This window comes from Hemiscyllium ocellatum, chromosome 43, assembly GCF_020745735.1.
Source record: "Hemiscyllium ocellatum isolate sHemOce1 chromosome 43, sHemOce1.pat.X.cur, whole genome shotgun sequence".
In the NCBI taxonomy this organism is placed as follows: Eukaryota; Metazoa; Chordata; class Chondrichthyes; order Orectolobiformes; family Hemiscylliidae; genus Hemiscyllium; species Hemiscyllium ocellatum.
In genome coordinates, this window is record NC_083443.1 from 14,266,119 (window position 1) to 14,291,855 (window position 25,737).

Sequence of the window (25,737 nt, forward strand, 5' to 3'; positions counted from 1 at the left end):
GATAGCCATTTCGACCCCGGGAAAAAGTCTCTTGACGATCCACTCTATCTAGGTTCTCATCACCTTGCATATCTCTACCAAGTCACCTCTCATCCTTCTTCACTCCAATGAGAAAAGCCCTAGCTCCCTCAACCTTTCTTCATGAAGACACGTCCTCCAGTCCAGGCAGCATTCTGGTAAATCTCCTCTGCATCCTCTCTAAAGCTTTTACATCATTCCTAAGATGAGGTGACTAGAACTGAACACAATATTCCAAGTGTGGTCTAACCAGGGCTCTATAGAGCTGCAGGATAGCCTTGTGGCTCTTAAACTCAAACCCCTTGCTAAAGAAAGCCAAGACACCATATGCCACCTTAACAACCCTATCAACTTGGACGTTAATCCCAAGATCCCTCTGTTCCTCAGCATTGCCAAGAATCCTGCCTTTAACCCTGTAATCTGCATTCAAATTTGACCTTCCAAAATGAATCACTTCACACTTTTTCAGGTTGAACTCCATCTGCCACTTACCAGCCCAGCTCTGCATCCTGTCAATATCCCGTTGCAACCTATGACAGACTCCACATTATCCACAACTCCACCAACCTTCATGTCATTGGCAAACTTAGTGACCCACCCTTCCACTTCCTCATTCCCCAAGTCATTTATAAAAATCACAAAGAGCAGAGATCCCAGAACCGATCCCTGCAGAACACACTGGTCGCCAAGCTCCAGTATGGATACTTCCCATCTACTATCATCCTCTGTCTTCTATGGGCCAGCCAATTCTGTATCCAGACAGCCAGATTTCCCTATATCCCATGCCTCCTTACTTTCTGAATGAGCCTCCCATGGGGAAACTTATCAAACACCTTGCTAAACTCCATATACACCACATCTACTACTGTACATTCATCGATGTGTTTTGTCACATCCTCAAAGAGTTCAATATTTTCTGATTTATTCCTACAATGTGTAATGCTGGACTTTTTATTTCTTTATTATTTTCCCTTAGAACTTGCATTTGTGACATTAGTGGCAACTTGTAACGTTTTCACTGTACTCATGTGAGCAAGTGACAATAAAGCTAAATCAATTTTTTAAAAATGCAGCTTCCTTCTGTTCAAGATCACTGATATTACTATCTTATGGTAAACTTTATGCATATGCACAAGAAAATAAAGCTTTCAGAGGTTTACTGGACATTCATCAGTTCTCATTGGCTCGTCCAACATTAAGTTCTGCTTCACAAGTTGTTTTTAATGTTCCTCTGAAGCTACATGTCACTTGTACATAGACTTCCATTCTGCTGTTCCCTGTGAGTGTGCACTGCAGCAAACACCTTCCCTGATGTAATAAATATATGAATCCCCTTGAATTTCTTTGCCATTTCACACAACATTATTCAAGGAAAACCAGAGGAGTTCATCCATGTGTCACTCAATATTTACTCTTTAACCAACATGACAAAACATCATTATGCTTTGTACTTAATGGCTGCTGTGTTGGTCTATATTATGTGGAGATGCCAGTGTTGGACTGGGGTGGACAAGTCAGAAGTCACATGACAACAGGCACTAGTCCAACAGGTTATTTTAAATCACAAGCTTTCAGACCACTGCTCCTTCATCAGGCGAAGGGTCTGAAACCTGTTGGACTATAACCAGGTGGAGAAAGTGAGGACTGCAGGTGCTGGAGATCAGAGTCGAGGAAGTCCTGGTGAAGATCTTATGCCCGAATCGTCGATTCTCCTGCTCCTCGGATGCTGCCTGACCTGCTGTGCTTCTCCAACACTACACTGACTTCCGACAGTGTACATTACAATAGTATTGATAATTCCTAAGCAATTTGAATGCTCTTGGACCATCCCAAGGTTGTGAATGATGCTGCAGAAATGTAAATCTTTTGTTGCTATGGGACATTTCACAAGTGGGGCTGTGATTGTCAAAGGCCAGTAATAATGACAGAATTATCACGGCTCAAAATGAGGCCATTCTGTCCCGTGGGTCGGTATAGCTCTCTGAATGAACAAAGTATCACCCACCTTCCCCCTGTACCGTCCATTTGAGATTTCCAACCCATTCTCCCTTGAAGGCCTTGATTGAGGCTGCTTCCATCGCACTCTCAGACGGTATATTCCAGACCCTAACCATGTGTTACATGATGAGATTTCCTCCCCTGTCTCCATTGCTTCTGTGGCCAATGATCTTAAATCTACGCCTTTCAGTCCTTGATCCTCGCACTGATGTGAACAGTTTTTCTCCCCCTCTAATGTGCACAGACCCCTCATGATTTTGAATATATCTATCAAATCTCCTCACTGTCCAGGAAGAACATTCTATGCCCTCCATGGCCCTAGCACTATGCAAAGGATGGCACAGTGGCTCAGTGGGTAGCACTGCTGCCTCACAGCACCAGGAATCTGGGTTCACTTCCAGCCTCGGGCGACTGTATGTGTGGAGTTTGCACATTCTCCTTGTGTCTGCGTGGGTTTCCTCCGGGTGCTCCGCTTTCCTCCCACAATCCAAAGATGTGCAGGTTAGGTGAACTGGCCATGCTAAATTCCCCAGAGGTTAGGTGCATTAGTCAGGGGCAACTACGGAGTAGGAGGAATGTGTCTGGGTGGGTTAACTCTTCGGAGGGTCGGTGCGGACTTGTTAGGCCGAAAGGCCTGTTTCCACACTGTAGGGATTTTATGAACAATTTCTACGTACAAATCACTTCAGAAACAATGAAGTACACTGTAGGAAGGTGAAAGTGTCAATGATGACAACAATGTGCAAATACATATGGAGACTACATACATTAAACAAATATTTGGGGATATGGGCATCTCACAGCAAGGTACCCATCCTAAGTGCAATTTGTTGGAAGCTGTTCTTCCTCTGTGCTCCACGTTGGGCCCACTCGATGAATTTAAATTGTCTTATTTCATGATGCCGTTCCTAAATAATTCCAAGAGGTTTTACCTCATGGCTTTGTACCTATTTCCTAATTTCCGCACATCCAGCACAGGATATCGAAAAGTTGGATTGGAATAGACTGTGCCGAGATGGAGATCAGTGTTATCCCAGCACATTTGGAAGATGGTTTCAAATGGGATAAGCATACAGGTGTGAAACTGGAGGTGCTGGGGGTGTCAAGCGTAGATTCTCATGCGGACACTGGAATTAATGGTGTATCAATGGGAGGGGAAGCCATTGAAGGGGATTCGTAGAATCTGTCCAGTATGGAAAGAGGCCATTTGGCCCATCAAGTTTGCATTAACATTCCAAAGAACATTCCACCCCCCCAATCTATCCCCATAACCCCACATCTACCCTAGCTATCCACTTAACCTCACATTCCCACGCTCAATGTACCTACCTACAGATCCCTGAACACTATGGGTAATTTATCATGGCCAATCCAACTAACCTGCACATCATTGTGATTGTGGGAGGAAACCGGAGCACCCAGAGGAAACCCACACAGATATTTGCCCAGGCCGGGAATTGAACCCAGGTCTCTGGCGCTGTGATGCAGCAGTGCTAACCACTAAGCCACCGTGACACCTCCCCGGTCAATTCAGTGGCTGCAGTTGGACAATTAAAAATGGGAGAGCACTTCAGCTGGATGAGCCAGTAGGACAGTATATAACCATGAGAAAGGGACAGGCAGTGTGAAAACGAAACAGATACACTGCTACAAATTGGCAGCGATACACTACAGGAGCACACACAGATTAAATAGGACCTTCTGTGTCGAACTGATATCTGAAAAACATCTGGAAGACCATGACCCTCTGGTTAGCCATGAATTTTTTTCTCTGAGGCATGAGCTTGAAAGAAAGCTGTTGTAATAGAGCCCGCACACAGGAATGACTCTGTATAAAACAGTGACCTGGCACTGACAGGGAAAAGCCACCAGCTAGCTCCTGATTACAACCCCTCTTGTCCTATCCACACAAAACAGGAAATGCTGAATAGTTTATAATCTCACTTGTACTTTGCAGGGATAGACTGATAGAACTCTGTAACTTATTTCACCAACGCAGAAAAAGCCCAGCTACCCCTCGTCACACTCTGTCAGATGCTTAACAGCTATAACTGTAGAACCAGGCCATTCGGCCCATCATGTCCACACCAAACCACCGAAGATCATCCCACCCAGACCCAACTCCCTACCCTATCCCCATAACTCTGCATTTTCCATGGCCAATCTACCTAATCGGCACATCTTTGGACTGTGGGAGGAAACTGCAGCACCCAGACAAGACCCATGCAGACACTGGGAGAACCTGCACACTCCACATGGACAGTCTCCCGAGGCTGGAATCAAACCTGGGTCCCTAGAGCTGTGAGGTAGCAGCGCTAACCACCATACTCCTCCCCCCACTGGCTTATCCAACCAACCTCTCTCAGGGTGACCAGCACAAATCAATAGGGCAGCATGGTGGCTCAGTGGTTAGCACTACTGCCTCACAGCACCAGGGACCCGGGTCCGATCCCAGCCTTGAGCGACTGTCTATGTGCAGTTTGCACATTCTCCCCGTGTCTGCATGGATTTCCTCCAGCTGCTCAGGTTTCCTCCCATGGTCCAAAGACTGGTTAGGCCACTGTTGGAATATGGCGTGTAATTCTGGTCTCCTTCCTATCAGAAAGATGTTGTGAAACTTGAAAGGTTTCAGAAAAGATTTACAAGGATGTTGCCAGGGTTGGAGGATCTGAGCTACAGGGAGAGGCTGAACAGGCTGGGGCTGTTTTCCGTGGAGTGTCGGAGGCTGAGGGGTGACCTTATAGAGGTTTACAAAATTATGAGGGGCATGGATAGGATAAATAGGCAAAGTCTTTTCCCTGGGGTTGGGGAGTCCAGAACTAGAGGTCATAGGTTTAGGGTGAGAGGGGAAAGATATAAAAGAGACCTAAGGGGAAACTTTTTCACACACAGGGTGGTACGTGTATGGAATGAGCTGCCAGAGGATGTGGTGGAGGCTGGTACAATTGCAACATTTAAGAGGCATTTGGATGGGTATATGAATAGGAAGGGTTTGGAAGAATATGGACCGGGTGCTGGCAGGTGGGACTAGATTGGGTTGGGATATCTGGTTGGCTTGGACCGAAGGGTCTGTTTCCGTGCTGTACATCTCTATGACTCTAGGTGTACGTCAGGTGGATTGGCTGTGCTAAACTGCCTGTAGTGAAAAGGGATGTGGAGGTTAGGTACGTTAGTCAGGGCATAGGCAGTGTAATACAGTAGGGAATGGGTCTGGGTGGGTTACTCTTCGGAGCATCGGTGTGGACTTGTTGGGCTAAGTGGCCTGTTTCCCTGCTGCAGGGATTCTATGTTGAGGTGAGGTATATTAGTCATGGGAAATGTAGAGTAATAGGTTTCGGTTTGGGTCTAGGTGGGATACGCTTTGGAGGGTCTGTGTGGATTTGTTGGGCCAAATGGCCGGTTTCCACACTGTATGGATTCTATGAGTTGGTTGTGTGGGGAGGAAGGGTCAGCAGTCATCTCAGTGCAACTCAAACATGTCCTCCTCATTACCCACATTTCCTGTGGACCACACTAAACCATGAAAAGCAGGAACCCCCTTCCCCACTTCTCAAAATGCCTACTCTTAAATAGCTCATTCTGAGAGGGGTTATATCAGATTTGAAACTCTGCCTCCCTCTTTCTCCGCAGATGCCGCCAGACCTGCTGAGCTTCTCCAGCATTTTCTGTTTTTTTTTATTTCTGAATCTCCAGAATTGGCAGGATTTTATGTTTCAGACCGTCAGCCTGAAGATCTGAAACTTTGGCCGGATCAAGGTAAAACTGACAGAAGGAAGCAGGTAATATTGTCCTGCCCTCGGCATCACAAGATGAACCTTTTAGAATTAAAATTGGAAGAATAATTTTCAAAACACCTCTTTTAATTTTCTACCACAAAAACACAATGGTCACCTTTAAATGTTATGATGTACATGAAGGAACCTGGAACCTGAGAGTTGGCAAGGAGGGAAAAGCAAATTAATAATACTTGGACATGAAGGCATTGGAGCACTGTTCTGGTGGGAGACAAGACTCTTTGGATCAATGTGTGTCATTTTCCTTTTGGGATCTGGTGAGGGACATTGACAAAGGAAATATTTCTATGTCATGTTACTCCACCTGCTGTTCACTCGGAGAACTGCAGTTACCCTTCTGCCACACTGGACACAAACGTCACTAGGTGCCCAGATGAATATTTGAAGATTTCAGCTCTAATGACCATCATGCCAACAGTCTGTGTTCGACGGCCACACTGGCTGAGATCACTATGAAGGTTCCACCTTCTCGATCTCCCCTGAGGCCTGCTGACCCTCAGGTTAAACCACCACAAGTCATCCCTCTCTAATCAGAGAACAGCCTGATGGTCCTCTCGGACCACAGTGACTTTATATTTTGTTCCTCAGGCACCCTGCCATTGTTCAAATTGGTTTCCATTGTGCAAGGCAATCCAAAAACGAATAGACCCTTTGCTACCCAACAGGATAATTCTTCTAGAAATTGTCAAATACTTTACGTTTCCGTTGAACAATTTAATGGCTAACGGTGATGTACTGGCAATTTAGCTCAGATGGTTGACTCAGAGTGATCAGTTAACATTGTATTTGCTGAATTTTAGATGAATGAGAGGGAACTCTCATAGGACCCTGCAAAAATCCAACAGGGCTGTTCGGAGTAAACAAAGAACTGTATGATGCCAATAACATGGGTTCAATTTCCACACTGCCTGAGGTTACTCTCCTTTTCAGTCTTTCCCCTTACCTGAGACATGGTGACCCTCAGGTTAAACCTCCACTAGTTCCCTCTCTCAATAACAGAACAGCCCTATGCTCTGGTCAGACTTTGGTGTTAAGGTCAATAGTCTAGTAAACCCAAAGATCCAGGCTAATACTCTGGCGACATGAGTTCAAACCTCAACATGCATGTTGGAGCAATTTACATCCAGTTAATTATTTTCTTATAAAAATCTGAATTTGAAAACTAATCTAATTAATGGTGACCATGAAATAATCAATTTTGACGGTCAGCTTGCTCACTGATGTCCTTTCGATCTGGTCTGGGTGTGAATCCAGATTCACAGTAACGGGGTTCATTGGCTTCAGAGGTTGCCCAGAAAAACACTCGGTTCTAAATGAAACATTCCAGATTTGGAATACAATGGTCATTAGTGAGTGGGGGCAGCCAGTGGTCAGACCATGTGGAGACCCCGCTGTGCTGATCTGCAGACCCTCAGGTTGAGAGACCTTGAAGAGAGACTGTGATGTTTGTCCTTTTAAACTTTGCTTCTTCTTTTTCATACCGATGGTCACATTGAGCATAGTTGTAATGGAACATTTTTTCTGCATTTCCCTATTCTGTAACTAAGAATTGTACCTGGGTACTTCATACCTAAGGTGGCACTGTAAGTGGCAACTTGTAAACTTTTCCCTATAAGTACTGGAGTAAGTGTGACAATAAAACTAATTCAACTCAATTCAATAAAGCTAATTTAACTTATACTCAGAAATTGTTTACAGTGGTTGAGAAATCTAGAATTCGGGGAAAATCATTTTGGACTGAGAAAAGGAGGTTTCACTCAGAAGGTTGTGGAGTTCTCTACCCCAGAGGATTATGGATGTTCCACATTCGAATAAGTTTAAGGTTGAGACAGTCAGATTTTTAGACTCTTCGGGAATCACGTGAAACAGGGAGGAGGGAGAGTGGATTGGAGGCATGGAGAACAACTGGGATCATACTGACGTTCAGTGTGTCATGTGATACATTCCTGGCCTACTTTAATGTTCCTATGTTGGGAAGTGCTGTACACATTGAAACTGTGGTTCGCATTCACACTGATGATGATAACATTAAACAGTTACCTGTGAATGTCCACCTCATATACTCCAGATCCTGTGCAAGTCTCTGTTGAGTGATTGGGTGGGGGAAGGAGGGTTGGAGAGAGGGGTTGTTGAATGTGTGAGAGTTAGTGAGCGAGTGAGGGAGGAGGATTCAGAAGAGGGATTGCTGAGTGAGTGAGAATGAGTGAGTAAAGTTCGGAAGAGGAGTTGCTGAGTGAGTAACTGCATGAGAGAGTAGGGTTGGGAATAGGGATTGCTGAGTAAGTGAGAATGACTGAGTAAAGTTAGGAAAAGTGGTTGCTGAGTGAATAGGGTTGGGAAGAGGGATTGCTAAGTGAGGGAGTCAACGGGTGAGAGAAAGTCTGTGTGAACTAGTGAATAAGTGATTGAGTGAGGGAGGGAGGAGGGTTCAGAAGAGGGAATGCTAAGTGAGTCAGTCAATGAGTGAATGTGAGGAGTCAATGAGTGAGTAGGGGATGGGAGTTGGGTGAAGAGTTGCTGAGTGTGGAGGAGAATTTCGCTCCCCAGAATTAGCAACCATTTTGTCACATACTCTGGTCTTACAGGACAAAGCTAGAACTGCCGACTTGCCCGCTCAGAGAAGTTTTTTTAAAGATAACCTTGTGACTACTTGAGATTCATTGTATTCCCCAAACCCCAGTCTAGCTCTGATTGCATAATGACACATGGCTCATTGTATCGCTTATCTTCTGATTTTGATGCTCATGTCGTTTATCTTCCTGATTCTTACAGACCTGGTGCAAACAGTGAGTGCCTGCTAACCCTCCAGCCCTGCTTGATAAGGAAACCACAACCCGTGCTGACCGGTGATATCACCGAACCCATGACTTTCTGACTAACAGTCACTATAGAAACTAACATTTTGAATTAGTTCGGATTATGCCTGTCTCTCGCTGTGAGGTATGACGTTTTCCCCATGGCCATGTAATAAAGTCTGTCAATGCTGAAGGACTGACTCCTGAGATTTTCTACAACACTGAGTGAGTGTTCCTGTAGAAAGGGGCGGGTGGGGGGGGTGTCATTAATGTATCTATTAGCGAGAAAACATTTTCACAATATGTTAAAACACATTTTGAAATTGGCTTCTCTACTGTACAAACTTAAAAAACCAAGAATATTTAGGCTTTCAAATGTACCAACTAGAGTACAGCAAAGGCAGGAAAATTAATGCCCACTGTTTGCATCCAATGATCACACAACATGGCGCCAAATCCGCTTGTGCGCTTTCTGGTTGCAACATTTCCAGAATGTGTGGTTGATTGTGGGGTAGTTAAAAATAAAGAGCAGTGCCTGTAAGATTGGTAAATCTGTAAGATTAATAAATATGGTGAATCCTCATGTCAGATCCTTGCTGGAACAAATCCAAGTCAAGGAAATATCTATTATCCTGACTTGTCTTCTGCTGTCGAACCAATCTCCCAGTCAGGTCAATCTTTGCCTTCAGTATCCTGAGCACTAATTTTAGCTCACACTAATCACAGTGTTTCAGGAAACTGCAGCAGGGACTGAGACAAAATCAGATTGCTGTTAGTAGAACACTCGTGTTACTTTACCTAGCATTACCACGGCCAATCGGTGAAATGAAATGTACCTGATTGGATGATCCAAATCCAGACTCTGGCCTTTCACAGCTACGGAGGTCCTTGATCTTTGTCACCTGGTTATTGGCAGTTTCATAGGTGACTCTGCAGTTGCCAGATACATCAATCTAATAAAAAGGAAAGTGGAATTGATAAACATTTGAGAACGAGAGGTCATTGTTTAAAACACAAACGGTTACACATTTAAATCAGAGAAGAGGAAACATATTTTCTCTCAGAAGTTTGTGAACCTTTGGAATTCTTCTCCTCAAAAGGCAGTAGATGCAGAACCTTTAAATATTTTTAAGGCAGAAGTTAATAGATTTTCGATTACCAAGGGGATGAAAGATTATTGGCAATGTGAAGCAACATGGAATTTAGGTTAAAATCAGATCAGCCAAAATCTTATGAACTGCAGAGTGGGCTGAAAGAATGGCCTAGTCTTGTTCGTGTCTTCATTATTGATCCGCCCTTGATGACTTAAAAGCAAAACACTAGAAATCTGAAATGGGGGACAGAAAACGGCAAAAATATTCAGCAGGTCAGGTCAGTCTCCGTGGAGAAAGGCAGAATTAGCATTTCGGATTGGTGGCCTTTCATCACACATTAGGAAAGAAGACCAGAGCTTGGACAAGAGGCCTCCAGGTCTACAGCAAGCCTGGAGGAACTGGGCCCATGCTCCTTACAGTAAAGAAAGTGAAGGAGAAATTAGATGGAGGTTTTACAAATCATGAACAATTTACAATGGAGAGAAAGTGCTTCCAGCAGGAGGAAGAGTTGATCACTAAAGGACTCAGATTGAAGATGATTGGCAAAAGTATGAGAGGTGAGACGAGAAATCTTTTTACTGGCACTTTGAGTTATTGTCAGCTTGGAACACACCATCTGACAGGATGGTAGATACAGAACCAACTGTCATGATCAGAAAGCAATCTGATAAATTCTTGAAGTGAAAACAGACTTCAGGGTTGAGTGGAAGGAGTAGGGAAATGGGATTACGTGGTAGCTCTATCAAGGCATTGTGCTTCTTCTGCACTGTACCATTCGATGTTTTGAACAGCATTGCTTATGACGTGATAGCTCAAGCTATACAGAGAGTAGATGTATGGAGACCTTGGAATGCAGGTTCAGAACTTCTTGAAAGTAGAGTCGCGGGTAGATCAGATAGTGAAGGCAGTGTTTGGTATGCTTTCCTTTATTGGTCAGAGTATTGAGTACAGGAGTTGGGAGGTCATGTTGCAGCTGTACAGGACATTGGTTAGGCCATTGTTGGAATATTGCGTACAATTCTGGTCTCCTTCCTATTGGAAAGATGTTGAGAAACTTGAAAGGGTTCAGAAAAGATGTACAAGGATGTTGCCAGGGTTAGAGGATTTGAGCTACAGGGAGACGCTGAATAGGCTTGAGCTGTTTTCCCTGGAGCATTGGAGGCTGATGGGGTGACCTTATAGACGTGTATGAAATCATGACAGGCATGGATAGGGTAAATAGCCAAGGCATTTTCCCTGGGGGTGTGGGAGTCCAGAACTAGAGAGCATAGGCTCAGGGCGAGAGGGGAAAGATATAAAAGGGGCAATCTTTTCACACAGAGGGTGGTGCATGTATGGAATGAGCTGCCAGAGGAAGTGGTGGAGGCTGGTACAATTGCAACATTTAAAAGGCATCTGGATGGGTATATTGATTACTAAGGGGATGAAAAATTATTTGCACTATGAAGCAACACGGAATTTAGGTTAAAATCAGGTCAGCCAAAATCTTATGAACTGGGTTTGGAGGGATATGGGCCGGGTGCTGGCAGGTGGGACTAGATTGGGTTGGGATATCTGGTCGGCATGGACGGATTGGACCGAACAGTCTGTTTCCTTGCTGTACATCTCAATGACTCTATGCATGGAGGCCGGTTCCTAAACATGTGCTGTTTGTGGTTCTCTTTTCGTCAATATTTTCATTTGATTTGATTGATTATTGCCACAGGTACCTGGGTACAGTGAAAAGTTTTGTTTTGTGTGCAGTACAGACAGATCATACCATACAAAGATCACAGGGTTGTTGAACAGAGATATGGCTGTGTAGATAGTGAACAAAAAGCAAAATCAACATTAGATTTGAAATTTGAGAGGTCCATTTAGAAGTCTGATTGCAGTGGGGAAGAAGCTGTTCTTAAAGCCGTTAGTCTGTGTGTTTAAGCTTTTGTATCTTCTGCCTGACAGAAGGGGTTGGGAGAGATTATAACCAGCGTGGGAGGGGTCTTTAATTATGTTGGCTACCTCTCCAAGACAATGAGAAGTGAAGATGGAGTTGATGGATGGAAGGTTGGGCTTGTGTGACTAGGCTGTGTTTCTAACTCTCTGTAGAGAGAAGCAAATAGGAAATTGATAATCAGAGGGAAATTGATATAGCCGGCAGCAGTATTCATCTTGTGAAACGATGGTATGTGCTCTGGTAGTCATCTCTGTGCTGGGCATTATCTGGGAGCCCCACTCAGACACATAGGGTCTGGGACAGAGGCCCAATAAATATGGCCCAAGGAGCCCAGGAAGGTAGAGGGGTTGTGCTCCTGATAAATGTAATCAGTCTTTGCAGACGTCATTGGCTTAGGATTGGATGCTGGCTGATGGTACAAGCAAGAACCTCTGAGTTGGTGATCTGTTGAGTTGTCCTGCAATAATTTTAAACACAATGGACCTAGATGCACACAAAAATAAAGCTAGACTTGAAACAAAGTGAGAAAACGCTGCAGCATCTGTGAAGAGAGAAAGAAAGTCAACGTTTCAAGTCCAATATGACTCTTCTTTGGATTTGAAAGAGGTGAGAAAATGATGGGTTTTACTTTGCTGATAAACAAGTGACTGGAACTAATGAGGAAGCTGTCCACAGCAAATGAATGAATAAATAAATGAATCATTTATTTACTGAGACGTCAATCTTGAGGATACAGTGAAAAGAGCTTTGTCGCCACAATCCGGTGCCATTACAAGGTACAAAAAGGTTAAAAGGAATTATTTAATTAAGAGTTCAGCTTCTTTTCAAATTAGGGGCTCAAGCCCAGGCTTCGGGGTTCTGCAAAGTCTTTGCAAGGTGCTCCAGTCCTCAAGGTGCTCCAGTCCTCAAGGTTCCTTTGGCAATAGCAACTAACGCTCTGGCTCTGGGCCTACCGCCAAGAATCCAGGCTTAATCCCACCAAGAGTCTAGGTTCCGAGCCCACTGCCATCAACAGTCCTGGCTCTGGGTCTACTGCCACCAAGAGTCTACGCTCCGGGTCTACCGCCGCCAAGAGTCTAGGCTCCCGGCCTACTGCCATCAAAAGTCCAGGCTCCGGGCCTACCGCTGCCACAAATAAAGGCTCCAGGTCTATTGCTGCCAAGAGTTCAGGTTCTGGGTCGAGTCCCACCAAGTGTCCAGGCTCCGGGCCTACCGTCACCAGGAGTCCAGGCTGCAGGCCTACTGCCACCAGGAGTCCAGCCTCCGGGCCTACCACCACCAGGCGTCCAGCCTCCGTGCCTACCGCCGCCAGGGGTCCAGGCTCCGGGTCTACCACCACCAGGAGGCAGGCCCCGAGCCAACGCTGCTGCGAGTCCAGGCTCCAAGCCTATGCTGCCAGGAGTCCAGGCTCCGGGCCTACTGCTGCCAGGAGTCCAGGCTCCAGGCCTACTGCTGCCAGGAGTCCAGGCTCTGGGCCTACTGCTGCCGGGAGTCCAGGCTCTGGGCCTACCATTACTGGGGATCCCAGTCCACAGCACCATCACTGCAGCAACTGCCCTGTCGACCTTCTCCGGCCTCAAAGATGAAGAAAAGAAAAAGGATGAAAAGTGCATCGAAGAAACGATGCCACCGACCTGGAACATAGAGACTGTTCCGACCGTGCCAGAACTTGAAAGAGCAAAAGACAAAGGCGGCACTAGCGGAGGCAAAGGAGAAATAGAGAAGAGAAACAGATGTTAATGATGGGCATAAACAGGAGGAGAGGAGTGTGCTGCACCGCAGACAAAGCCAACAAGATGAATACAAGACGGGGGTGGGAGAGAGAGAGAGGGAGATGCTGGGGTGGGGTGGGGATTGTGTAATCAAAGTAGATGATCAGAAACAATGGCATGCCCTGAAGTTATTGAACCCCGAATGCTATTAAGGACTGAAGCTGAAAATGAGCTACTGTTTCACCAGCCTGTGTTGAGCCTTGCTGGAGCACTGTAGCAGTATGGTGAATTGGTCACTGGGTCACAAGATCCTGGGCACTTCAACAAATACCACGAGAAAGATGTGAAGGTGGTGGTGGTCATTGTCCCTGATGAAGGGTATGGGATGATGGTAATCTCTGGAGGCTGACTGTTTGGAAAGGTATTGGAAGAGGATGGAAATGTTCGAGTGAGGGCACGAGGGTTTATTAAACTGGCAAGCAATTGGAAGGTTAGAGTCATGCTTATAGACAGAGCAGAGGTGTTCAGGAAAGCAGTCATCCAGTCTGCGTTTGTTCTTGCCAATGTAAAGGAGGCGTAGATACATGCAGATTCAGTAGCAACAGCAGTAATTATCTAACTACCTTGAACCTAATCAAAAATATTAAGATAAATTAAAACAATACTTTTGATGCCAATAGTTTACAACCCGAAGAACATGACAATAATGTATTTCTGAGATTAGTTTCCTCGCATGTCAATCCTGATAAGTGCAACTGGTACAGGTTTGATTTTCACCTCCCTTACAGAATTTTTTTAAAAATTAGATTTGCTACAGTGTGGAAACAAGCCCTTCGGCCCAATAAGACCACACTGACCCAGACGCATTTCCCTACATTTACCCCTGACTGATACACATAACACTATGGGCAATTTAGCATGGCCACAGCTGCACATCTTTTGGAATGTGGGAGGAAACCAGAGCTCCAGGAGGAAACCCACACAGACACGGTGGGAATGTGCAAACTCCACACAGACAGTCACCCGAGGCTGGAATCGAACCTGGGACCCTGGTGCTGTGAGGCAGCAGCGCTAACCACTGAGCCACCTTGCCGCCTCAGTTATGATGTACACAACCAGGTTTCATGAGAAGAGAAAGTGAGGGTGGAAACCAAAATTTATTCAACTGAAATGAGTAGGTTACCTCAGTGACGGTACCCGAATTCAGCTGGAGCTGGAAAAGGCTGACCAGGCCTTGCTTCAGGCTTAAAGTGAATCCTGTTTCATCAACGGAGCCATACAGAGCTTTTATCTGAAAGGAATATGGAACAGGTTATCACTGGAAGACACCATATTTCATCCAGTATCACTCCAAACAAACAACTAGAAACACAGTTCGGGAAAGCTCACAAATTAACACACCGTAGCCATCAAAAATCATAACAATTTTTAAAAATTCAATAATATAGAAGAATAGGAATGAATATGTTAATGGTGAATTATAATGATGACAATGTAGCTCAGACATCTGCGAGTATACAAGGGTTATGCTGATAACTGGGGATTAATTGGTTAATCTGAGGAAATATAAACAGGGGAGCAGTGAGGGCTCTTGTGGCACAGTGGTAGTGACTCTACTTCTAAGGCAGGAGACCCAGGTTCAAGTCACATCTGCTCCAGAGATGTGTGATCTCTGAACAGATTGATTAAAAAATTCTAAAGAAGGAGGACCACTTGGTTGTGAGGGGTTGACATGAGCTGTGTGACTGAGAAGTCAATAAACTCCATCCACAAGGAAAAACTGGTCTGAGTTCCATTCTCTAACAGCCTTAACTTCAAATTGACAAAAACAATAATCACGTTACTGAAAATCATGAATTTTACTTGGGAGCTTTAACTCTAATTTTGTTTAATAGAATGTAAGTAAAGAGTTTATTGGAAGTCCTGAGTGCCAGGCAATAGTCACTTAGAGTTAAGTCAGAGTTAGAGATGCAGCAGCTAAGTAAAGCAACCTCATGAATTAATTTCAGACTGATCTCCTGGTAGGCAGAACTCATGAGGTTACAGTCCATGGAGACACAAGTCACATCACTGGCAATACATGTTAAATTTATATTAATAAAAATCAGTTTAGATCTCATAAACATACAAATGGTAAGGAACAGAAATGACAGTACCTCATTTAACACTTGAACCTGTTCCTCCTTAGCTACTTTCCTACACTATTCCTATATCCCTTATCAAAATATGTATCCAAATGTCCAAGATGGCGGCAGAGTAGGATGCTTCAGGTGGAGCTCATCCACACCGTCCATTTCTTTTCTTTTTTTTTCTCTTGTGTTTTTTTCTCTCTTCTGTCTTTCTCCTGTTCAGCCAATGGCCTGGGGCAGAGCATGGACTGCACCCAGCAGCCTGGAGCAGAGCGTGGACTGCACCCAGCGGCCTGGAGCAGAGCGTGGACTGCACCCAGTGGCCTGGAGCAGAGCATGGACTGCACCCAGTGGCCTGGAGCAAAATGGCTACTGGTTGGGAATCAGTGAAGCCCAGTCAGAGCATGTGGAAACTCTTGTAGAAAGGCTGTAATGTCTATCTCTTTAGCTTTATTTCTTATTTTCCTAAGTTTTACTCTGTATATCTGTAACGTAGTGTAACTTTTTTTTTATTTATTCTCTCTATTTTTACATACCTACATTTTGTACCTTGGTACTTTTTACCTAAGATGGAGCCATGTGTTGGTGACATTGTAGACTTTTCACTGCACTCCTGTACTTTAGTAACATAAATACACGTGACAATAAACCTAATTCTAAAGTACTAGTCAGAAACCTATCTATCAGATACCCACAGTGCCTTACCATCCCTGCTATAGAGAATCTGAAAGATGTGCAGCCCGTCGAGTGAAGAGTTTCTCCTTATTTCAGTGTTGAATAGCCAGTCCCTTATTTTGAGACAGATTCTGAGTTCCAGACTATTCAGCCAGAGACAACATTCTCCCTCAGTCAACCAGGTCAAGCCCCTAAAGAATTCTGCGTGATTCAATGAGTCCGAATATTTCTTTTTCTTCAAAATTATAGGAACGGAGGCAGAGTCTACTTAACGCACCAATTGTTATTAAGCTAAGAACCAATTAATAGGGCGATCTTGGAACAGCGGTGAAAAAGCACGATTGTTAAAAAAAAGGGAAGGAAAATCAGGCTGAAGGAAAAAGAATGGATTCTGGATTTCCCCTTCTCCATTTCCTGTCATTGTCCAAGTTAAATTTCATACCAAATCTGTGTTTTTATTTGAGGTTGGCTAAGTGAGAAAATGTTTGTCAAGTCACCAGATGCAATCCATACCCCTAATTTTGAAAATGGAGCAAAATGAGAGATAATTACCTTTCCATTATTCCAGTGAAAGATTACAGGTCCTTTCAATCCTGTCATTGCGGTAGGCCCCAGCAAAGACTCAGCAGGAATAGCTTTAAAGATGCTTTGACTGTCCATTTGTTCTGATACATTTAATAATTGCACTTCCTGTATCTATTGAACAAGGTAGAGGGAGACACAATGGAAAATGATGCTTGTAATCAAAATCTTAAAGCATTTAATTCCTGCTGATTTGTTAAGAGTACTGCATACCCAAAAGACTTCTTCTCCAGTTTAAAATTATAGCCCATTACTTCCTAAACAGATACTAAGTGCATAGAACCATTGGGTTATAAAGCTTAGAAGGAAGTCACTTAGCCTCTTGTACTTGAGCTGTTTTTTAATTTGTGAAATCTATCCAATTAGTTACACTCTCCTGCTCTTTGTCATTTTTAAAGTTATTACTGAATCTGCTTCCAATACTTCCACTGTAATTGAGGATAACTTGCCGCATCTTTTACTCCGTCAAATTCCTTCTGGTTGTTACTTTAAATATCCATGTGCAATGCTTAACATTTGTGTTCACTGGAAACTGCGTCTCCACACTTGCACTTTTATAATACTGCCGAGAGTGTGGTGCTTCATATAAGCCCTTCATATGCTTGAAACGTCGATTCTCCTGCTTCTTGGCTGCTGCCTGACCTGCTGTGCTTTTCCAGCACCACATTCTCGACACTGATCTCCAGCATCTGCAGTTCTCACTTTCTCCTAGTTTTATAATACTGCATTCAGTTCTGGGATGGAACTCCCTGCTCTCGGAAGGCTGTTGTGAAACTTGAAAGGGTTCAGAAATGATTTTCAAGTATGTTGCCAGGGTCAGACGGTGTGACGTATAGGGAGAGGCTGAATCAGCTGGGAGTGTTTTCCCTGGAGCAGCGGAGGTTGAGGGGTGACCTCATAGACGTTTATAAGATCATGAGGGGCATGGATAGGGTGAATAATCAAGGTCTTTTCCCCTGGATGGCATAGGTTTAAGGTGAGAAGGAAAAGATTTAAAAGGGACCTAAGGGGCAAGCTTTTCATGCAGAGGGTGGTGTGTGTATCAGAGGAAGTGGTGGAGGCTGGTACAATTACAGCATTTAAAAGGCATCTGGATAGGTATATGAATAGGAAGGGTTGAGAGGGATATGGACCAAATGCTGGCAAATGGGACTAGATTAATTTAGAATATCTGGTTGGCATGGAGGAGTTAGACTGAAGGGGCTGTTTCCATGCTGTACAGATTTATGAATTCTTCAGGAGTTGGAATCTCCCTTTCATCTTCTCTCTGCTCAAAGGAAACACATCCCAGTTTCTGCCTCTATCTGATTAAGTGAAGTGTCTGGCAGTCATTGCAAAGCACCTCCAAATTGAAGTTAAATCTGCAATGTACTAATATCTCTGCACTATCAGTAGCACTTGCACATTCATCAAATAAAACATTAACATCGTTAAATTATTTGTGAGACTGGGAATTCCAAAATTTGAAGATTGGAATCTGAAGATGCATCTGTTAATGTTGGAGCAATGAAAATCTCAGAAACTGAGAAAGTCTGAATTGGGATAAAGTGGAGATCTTAAACATTTGTTGTGCCAGAGGATGTTAGAGGCGTTGGGAGGGAGTGAGATCATGGAGGAATTTAAGGCAAACTCCAGTCATGAAAATAGAAAAATGTACGTACTTGCAACTGAACAAGCTGCTCATGTTGGTTGCTGCTGTTTTCCCAAACCACATGAAGGCCAACGACAGCTTCGATCCTGAATCCTGATCCTGGCAATGTTTCTGGACTGGATAATGTCTCCAGTAACAAATCCACATTGTACTTATATGTAAACAATGTACCAGATTTGTATGCAAGATCTACAGCTCGTGCTGAGGAGGAAAAAGTACAAAGTGATTATATTTTGTTCAAACAAGCATTTGTGGCAAAAATGACTTCACTTGCTTAGGTGAGCTTATAGAATATGTTTTAACCAAGGGCATTATTAAACATATTTGAAGTTCTCATTTTTCTCACATCTATTCAGGATTTGAAAACCCCTTCTCTGTGTTGGTGTAAGGTCCCAGGTTATGGTGTATTGAGTTGTAAGTCACACGACACCAGGTCATAGTCCAACAGATTTATTTAAAATTTCACACTTTCAGAGCAATGCTCCTTCGTCTGTTGGGCTATAGCCTGGTGTCATGTGACTTTTCTGCCTGCCCCGGCCGACCCATTGTCTCAGCTTGCTCCTGCCCCACCGAACTCACCTCCCAATACCTCGACACAGTCCTGTCCCCTTTAGTCCAAGAACTCCCCACATACGTTCGGGACACCACCCACGCCCTCCACCTCCTCCAGGATTTTCACTTCCCCGGTCCCCAACGCCTTATTTTCACTATGGACATCCAGTCCCTGTACACCTCCATCCCCCATCACGAAGGACTCAAAGCCCTCCGCTTCTTCCTTTCCCGCCGCACCAACCAGTACCCTTCCACTGACACCCTCCTTCGACTGACTGAACTGGTCCTCACCCTGAATAATTTCTCTTTTCAATCCTCCCACTTCCTCCAAACTAAAGGAGTTGCCATGGGCACCCGCATGGGCCCCAGCTATGCCTGCCTCTTCGTAGGATGTGTGGAACAGTCCATCTTCCGCAACTACACTGCACCACCCCCCACCTTTTCCTCCGCTACATCGATGACTGTATCGGCGCTGCCTCGTGCTCCCACGAGGAGGTCGAACAGTTCATCAACCTTCCATCCCGACCTGAAATTCACCTGGACTGTCTCAGACTCCTCCCTCCCCTTCCTAGACCTTTCCATCTCTATCTCGGGCGACCGACTCAACACAGACATCTACTATAAACCGACTGACTCCCACAGCTACCTGGACTACACCTCCTCCCACCCTGCCCCCTGCAAAAACTCCATCCCATATTCCCAATTTCTTCGTCTCCGCCGCATCTGCTCCCAGGAGGACCAATTCCAACACCGCACAGCCCAGATGGCCTCCTTCTTCAAGGACCGCAGACTCCCCCCAGACGTGATCGATGATGCCCTCCACCGCATCTCCTCCACTTCCCGCTCCTCCGCCCTTGAGCCCCGCTCCTCCAACCGCCACCAAGACAGAACCCCACTGGTTCTCACCTACCACCCCACCAACCTCCGCATACAATGTATCATCCGCCGTCATTTCCGCCACCTCCAAACGGACCCCACCACCAAGGATATATTTCCCTCCCCTCCCCTATCAGCGTTCCGCAAGGACCACTCCCTTCGTGACTCCCTCGTCAGATCCACACCCCCCACCAACCCAACCTCCACCCCCGGCACCTTCCCCTGCAACCGCAGGAAATGTAAAACTTGCGCCCACACCTCCTCCCTCACTTCCCTCCAAGGCCCCAAGGGATCCTTCCATATCCGCCACAAGTTCACCTGTACCTCTACACACATCATCTATTGCATCCGCTGCACCCGATGTGGCCTCCTCTATATTGGGGAGACAGGCCACTTACTTGCGGAATGCTTCAGAGAACACCTCTGGGCCGCCCGGACCAACCAACCCAACCACCCCGTGGCTCAACACTTTAACTCTCCCTCCCACTCCACCGAGGACATGCAGGTCCTTGGACTCCTCCACCGGCAGAACATAACAACACGACGGCTGGAGGAGGAGCGCCTCATCTTCCGCCTGGGAACCCTCCAACCACAAGGTATGAATTCAGATTTCTCCAGTTTCCTCATTTCCCCTCCCCCCACCTTGTCTCAGTCGGTTCCCTCAACTCAGCACCGCCCTCCTAACCTGCAATCTCCTTACTGACCTCTCCGCCCCCACCCCACTCCGGCCTATCACCCTCACCTTGACCTCCTTCCACCTATCCCACCTCCATCGCCCCTCCCCCAAGTCCCTCCTCCCTACCTTTTATCTTAGCCTGCTTGGCTACTCTCTCTCATTCCTGATGAAGGGCTTATGCTCGAAATGTCGAATTCCCTATTCCTGAGATGCTGCCTAACCTGCTGTGCTTTAACCAGCAACACATTTTCAGCTGTGATCTCCAGCATCTGCAGACCTCATTTTTTACTTTGACTTTGTCCACCCTAGTTCAACACTGGCATCTCCACATCATGTTCTATTGATACGTATGACATCAACAAAATCATTAACAATTCTTTGGACGTTTGTATCAGTCTCACAGAAACTGGTCCCAGAAACTTGATGTCACCACATAACCAACTTTGGGATTCTGTGATGCGGTGGTAGTGTCCCTACTTTTGTGCCAGGAGGTTCATGACTCACCTGCTCCAAAGGTATGAAATAACATCTCTGAACAGGCTGATTAAAATAATTTTAACCAACCTGGTCCAGAGGGGCAGTTACATTAGAGGCAGCTTATATAGTTGAGGGAACGTGAGAGTCTTTTTTTTAGTTCAGTCTCAGGATGTGAGTGTCGCTGCCTTGGTCAGCATTTATTGCTGAGAGTGTGGTGCTGAAAAAGCACAACAGGTCAGGGAGCATCCGAGGAGCAGGAGAATCCTGATGAAGGGCTCATGCCCAAAACGTCAATTTTCCTACTCCTCGGACGGTGCCTGACCTGCTGTGCTTTTCCAGCACCACACTCTCGATTCTGATCCCTGGTATCTGCAGTCCTCACTTTCTCCCAGCATTCACTGTCCATCCCTAATTGCCCAGAGGGCAGTTAAGAGTCACTCACATTGCTATGGGTCTGGAGTCACTAGCCAGGTTAGGTAAAGATGGCAGTTTCCTTGCCTAAAGGGCATGAGTGAACAAGATGGATTTTTCCTGACAATTCACAATCGTTTCTTGGTCATTGTTGGACCCCAAATTCTAAATGTGTTTCCAAATTGAATTTGAATTCCCCCATCTGCTACCAACAGAACATGACCAGGGTTTCTGGTAAATCATGGGGCAATAACACCACTCAGCCATCGCCATGCACTCCTGTAAATTGCTGAGAGACTCGAGAGATAACTGTGGGATTGGGAATGCCAACTGTTGGAGATGTTCTGGCTATGATTCAATAGTTAGAAGCAGAACCAAATAAGAGCAGTCACCCCGAGCTGCACAGTGAAGGATGGAGGTAGGGAAGAGGATGGGGGTAGGGAAGAAGATGGAGTCAAGGGCTGAAAAGTAATGAAGAGTTAAATGCTACCACGGTTACAGCCACAGAATACCCTTCATGAACTTGGCGGGAAGCACTTTGTTGCTGTGAAAGGGGTGGAACGCTAAAAGAAGAGACGCAAATGGATGCTCCGAAGAGAAATATGCACTGAGCTGGGAAACAGTAATGTGTTTGAAGTTATTTGGAGATATAAAGAAGGATAGAGATGGGATAACAGTGCATCCGATCCAATAGAGGGATTAAGGCATGTGGAAACATGATGAGGAGAGTTTGGAAAGAGTTGAAAATCGTTCATTTGCTCATGAGTGTTGGACGTTCAATGGGTGCAAAATATCAGCTGATGAGTGGGCAGTGAAGGGGACCAGTGGTTTGGGATGGTGAGGTATGCAGTTAGAATTGGGCTTGTCACTGGTTAAGGTCATAGGAGTAGACAGTTCATGGTTAAAAGTTTGAATGGATGACTGGGAAATTGGGTCAAAGAGTTTATCTGGAGGGAGATGTTATAATATGAGAACTAACACGAGCCTAGAATGAAGGACAATGTCCCAACTGAATGAAACCAAGAGCAACATTTTTACTGAATTATTAAAGACACACACAGTTACTTGACAGCAGAGAGGAAAGTCTAAAAATTTAATTTGAAACTAAATAATTAAATTCAAGCATCTTTCACGTTTTCTCCTTATCTCTACACAAGATGCTTACACTTCCTGGAGCCTACAGCAATGGAAAAATTGTATCCTTAAGCAAATGAACACTGTGCTCTCTGTATTAGAGAAAATTATATATTATAGTTTGGTTATGAACTCAATATTCTCAATTAGCTTCATCCATTTACTTACTCAATCATTGAATTAATGATTAATAATCACTGTTACTCTATTTCATCTCTGACTGCAGTTTCATGTATTATCCATTTTTATTCTAAATCTGCTAACAATATAACACCTCTTAACAATAAATCTCTGCCGTCACACCCTCATTACCCTGTCAGGTTCAGCTTACTGAGTAATACTTCAAGTACAAACTACAGGAAGAAAAAGGAACACTTCTCATTTTATTATAAACTTTTCTACTTTGCACTAAGTTTAAGGATGAAAAATCTCCAAAAGATCAGCCCTGATTGTATTCATGGGAACTGTTGGTGTTCCAAACTCCACATTCCCTTTGATTCCCTTGCCTATCCAGCTCTGCCTTAAAAATATTCAGTGACTCTAACTTCATCACCTCTGAGGCAGAGTTCCAAAGTTACTCAACTCACACTCTGGAGAGAAACAAAATTCCTCATCTCTGCTTTAAAAGGCTGGTCATTAATTTTAAAACAGTATTGCCTAGTTCTGGACTCACCCATAAAAGGAAACTTCCTTTCCACTTTATTATCCAATATTACCTCCTCATTCTCCACCTCCAGAGGACCAACACTCACTTTACTTAAGCTTTTTCCTTTTAGGAACCTATAGAAATTCTTACTATTTGTTTTTACATTTCTAGTTAGCTTCCTGTCATGTTCAAAGTTATTTGGCTTGATAACCTTTTAGTCATTTCAGTTGTTCATTATGTTCTGACCAGCCATTCATGTTTTTATAATTATAATGATTTTTCTTACGTTTGATGCTTTTCTTAACTTATTTAGTCAGACAACATGGAAGCAGACCCTTCGGTCTAACTTGTCCATGCCAACCAAGTGTCCCGAACTAAACTAGGCCCATTTGCTTGCATTTGGTCCATATTCTTCCTTTAGAACTCCTTTATAGTAGAACATATTCATTCTGAGTATTCTAAAATATCACCTAAATCTCTGCCACAGCTTCTTTACTGATCCATCTCCTAGCCTCGTATTCCAGTTCACTTCAGCTAGCACATGTCCACATGCTTGCTCTTAATTAAGTTTAAAGGTTTAAGTTTTTGACCCATTCTGCTCTCTTTCAAATTGATATTATGATCACTGCTACCCAAAGGTACCTATGCTCTCAGGTCATTAATTAATCTTATCACATTACGTAATAACAAAGTTAGTGTAACCTGCTCTCTGGTAACATGCTTCTCAGACAAATTATATTCTATGAAATCCTCACTTTTGCCAATAAGATTTTTCAAGTGTGCTTAGATGAGAAAAACGAAGACTTACATTTAAACTGTTTCACAACCTGAAAATCTCTATTAGTTACTTCCAACCAATTAAGAACTATAGAATGCAATCATTGTTATAATCATGAATATGCATCAAAATATTGCTAGCATACATGAATGCACTTGCATAAATATTTCACATAGAGATATGAAATTATAGATTTTGGGGTTTACAGAGTAAAGGTGGTTGATCAAACTGCAAACAAAAATTCTGCCACTTGCTAATATTTTCTTAAGTGCATCTGAAGGATTAATGCTGGATTATTGTGAAGCTGTGAATTATCAGCCCCCTGTCCCTGCACCTCAAGCTTCCCCACAGTTATCCACACTGTGGTTCTGAAGATCTGGTTGCTTCCCGGGATATTACTGGATGGGACAGAGTTTGCAATCCAGGCATTGGAAAGACATCAGTAAAACGTGAAAGGGTATTTATTTGCGCTCACTCGAACTCAGCGAGGACGGAGTCTCACCTTCAACAGACCGCAGTGTGAAGATCGCGAACAACATTATCCACTCCCTCAAGGCTTTCGGAGTCGCCATGCTCTGCTTCCAGAAGAGACTCACTTTGACACTTGAGCTGAAAATGGCACGGGATTTAGCTACAGGGAAGAGGAGGGCTAGAACAGGCAGGGCAGCAAAGAGCTAGAATGTACAGTCTGCCGAACTGGCAGAGGAATTTTTTTGTTTTTAAAAAAAACTTGCCGGAACTTGCAAAACTTGTTGAAGTTTTGTAATTGACCAGGAGGTCAGTGACTGTATAAGGGCGGCAGTCTGTGGGTGTGCGTGTCTCTGTATGCTATCTTTTCTGTGTTAATTGCTTGTGGGAACGTATCTGCAGCTTTACAGCAGGGATTATATCTGTGGATTATCTCTTAGTGTTTGGAAATCTGTACGCTTTTCAGAAAGTTTTTTTTGTGTGTGGTAACACATATCTTCCCTCACGATCTATTTGGGCGTCTGTGTCGCTGACTTCTGCTGCTTCCCTAAACGAACAAAGACTGAAAACAGCATTGCAAACTGGTGCAACACTTTCAAACTCCCCAGGAAACAACCTGAGGCAGCTTACTCTGATAGAGTATTTGGTTTGGAAAGAGAACTGAGACAGCTAGGGAGGAGAAACACAAGTTGGTAATAAAAAAATAACCTGAGTTGGAAAAGTATGAGATAGAGATTGGGTAAGAAGGCACTTAATATATTATAGTTTTGTTTAGAAAGAAAACAGATTGTTTAAAAAAAGAATTAAAACTCAGATCAACTACTCAAGGAAATGTGAACAATGAATTTATTTATATATGCATATTATGAAAAATTTGCAGATGCTGGAAATCTGAAATGAAAAATAGTAAATGCTGGAGAAACTCAGCAGATTTGACATCATCTATTGAGAGAGAAATGGAGTTATTTTTTCAAGTAAAGTGTGACTCCTTTAAGAAATTCTTAATGGTTTTGAGGAAGAGAGTTTGGATTTGAAACATTAACTCTGTTTTCCTCTCTGAATTTCTCTAGCACTTTCTGATATAGTTAGGTACGCACATAACAATATGTAGGAGGTTGCTTGTAATTCCTCGCAATTGTCTTTAAATATCTATGTTGTGTTGTATATAAAATGGGTCCAATTGCTGATGATTACACCAGATTCTTCCACACTGTCGTAGGTTGAGGCGGCACATACAGAGAATGTCTCCTGTCTAACATCGCAAATGATAATTGGTCAATGGGGGAAACAGAGGGCAGGAAATTTGCACATGGTGACTCTCTGTTAGAGCAGACCATA

At 44.1% G+C, this 25,737-nt stretch overlaps 1 protein-coding gene across 1 annotated transcript in view; it reads right to left on the bottom strand.

Moving 5' to 3' along the window:
• The window catches only part of LOC132834934 (microsomal triglyceride transfer protein-like), a 102,958-nt gene extending 77,993 nt beyond the window's left edge, over positions 1–24,965 (bottom strand). The window contains exons 1-5 of the mRNA XM_060854097.1: positions 24,434–24,965; positions 18,392–18,582; positions 16,701–16,844; positions 14,528–14,635; positions 9,442–9,558 (exon numbers count right to left, since the gene is read on the bottom strand). Coding sequence (XP_060710080.1) covers positions 9,442–9,558; positions 14,528–14,635; positions 16,701–16,844; positions 18,392–18,582; positions 24,434–24,503 — 630 coding nt within the window. The 5' untranslated portion in view covers positions 24,504–24,965. The remainder of the gene's footprint in view (positions 1–9,441; positions 9,559–14,527; positions 14,636–16,700; positions 16,845–18,391; positions 18,583–24,433) is intronic.
• Between the last annotated feature and the right edge of the window lie 772 nt (positions 24,966–25,737).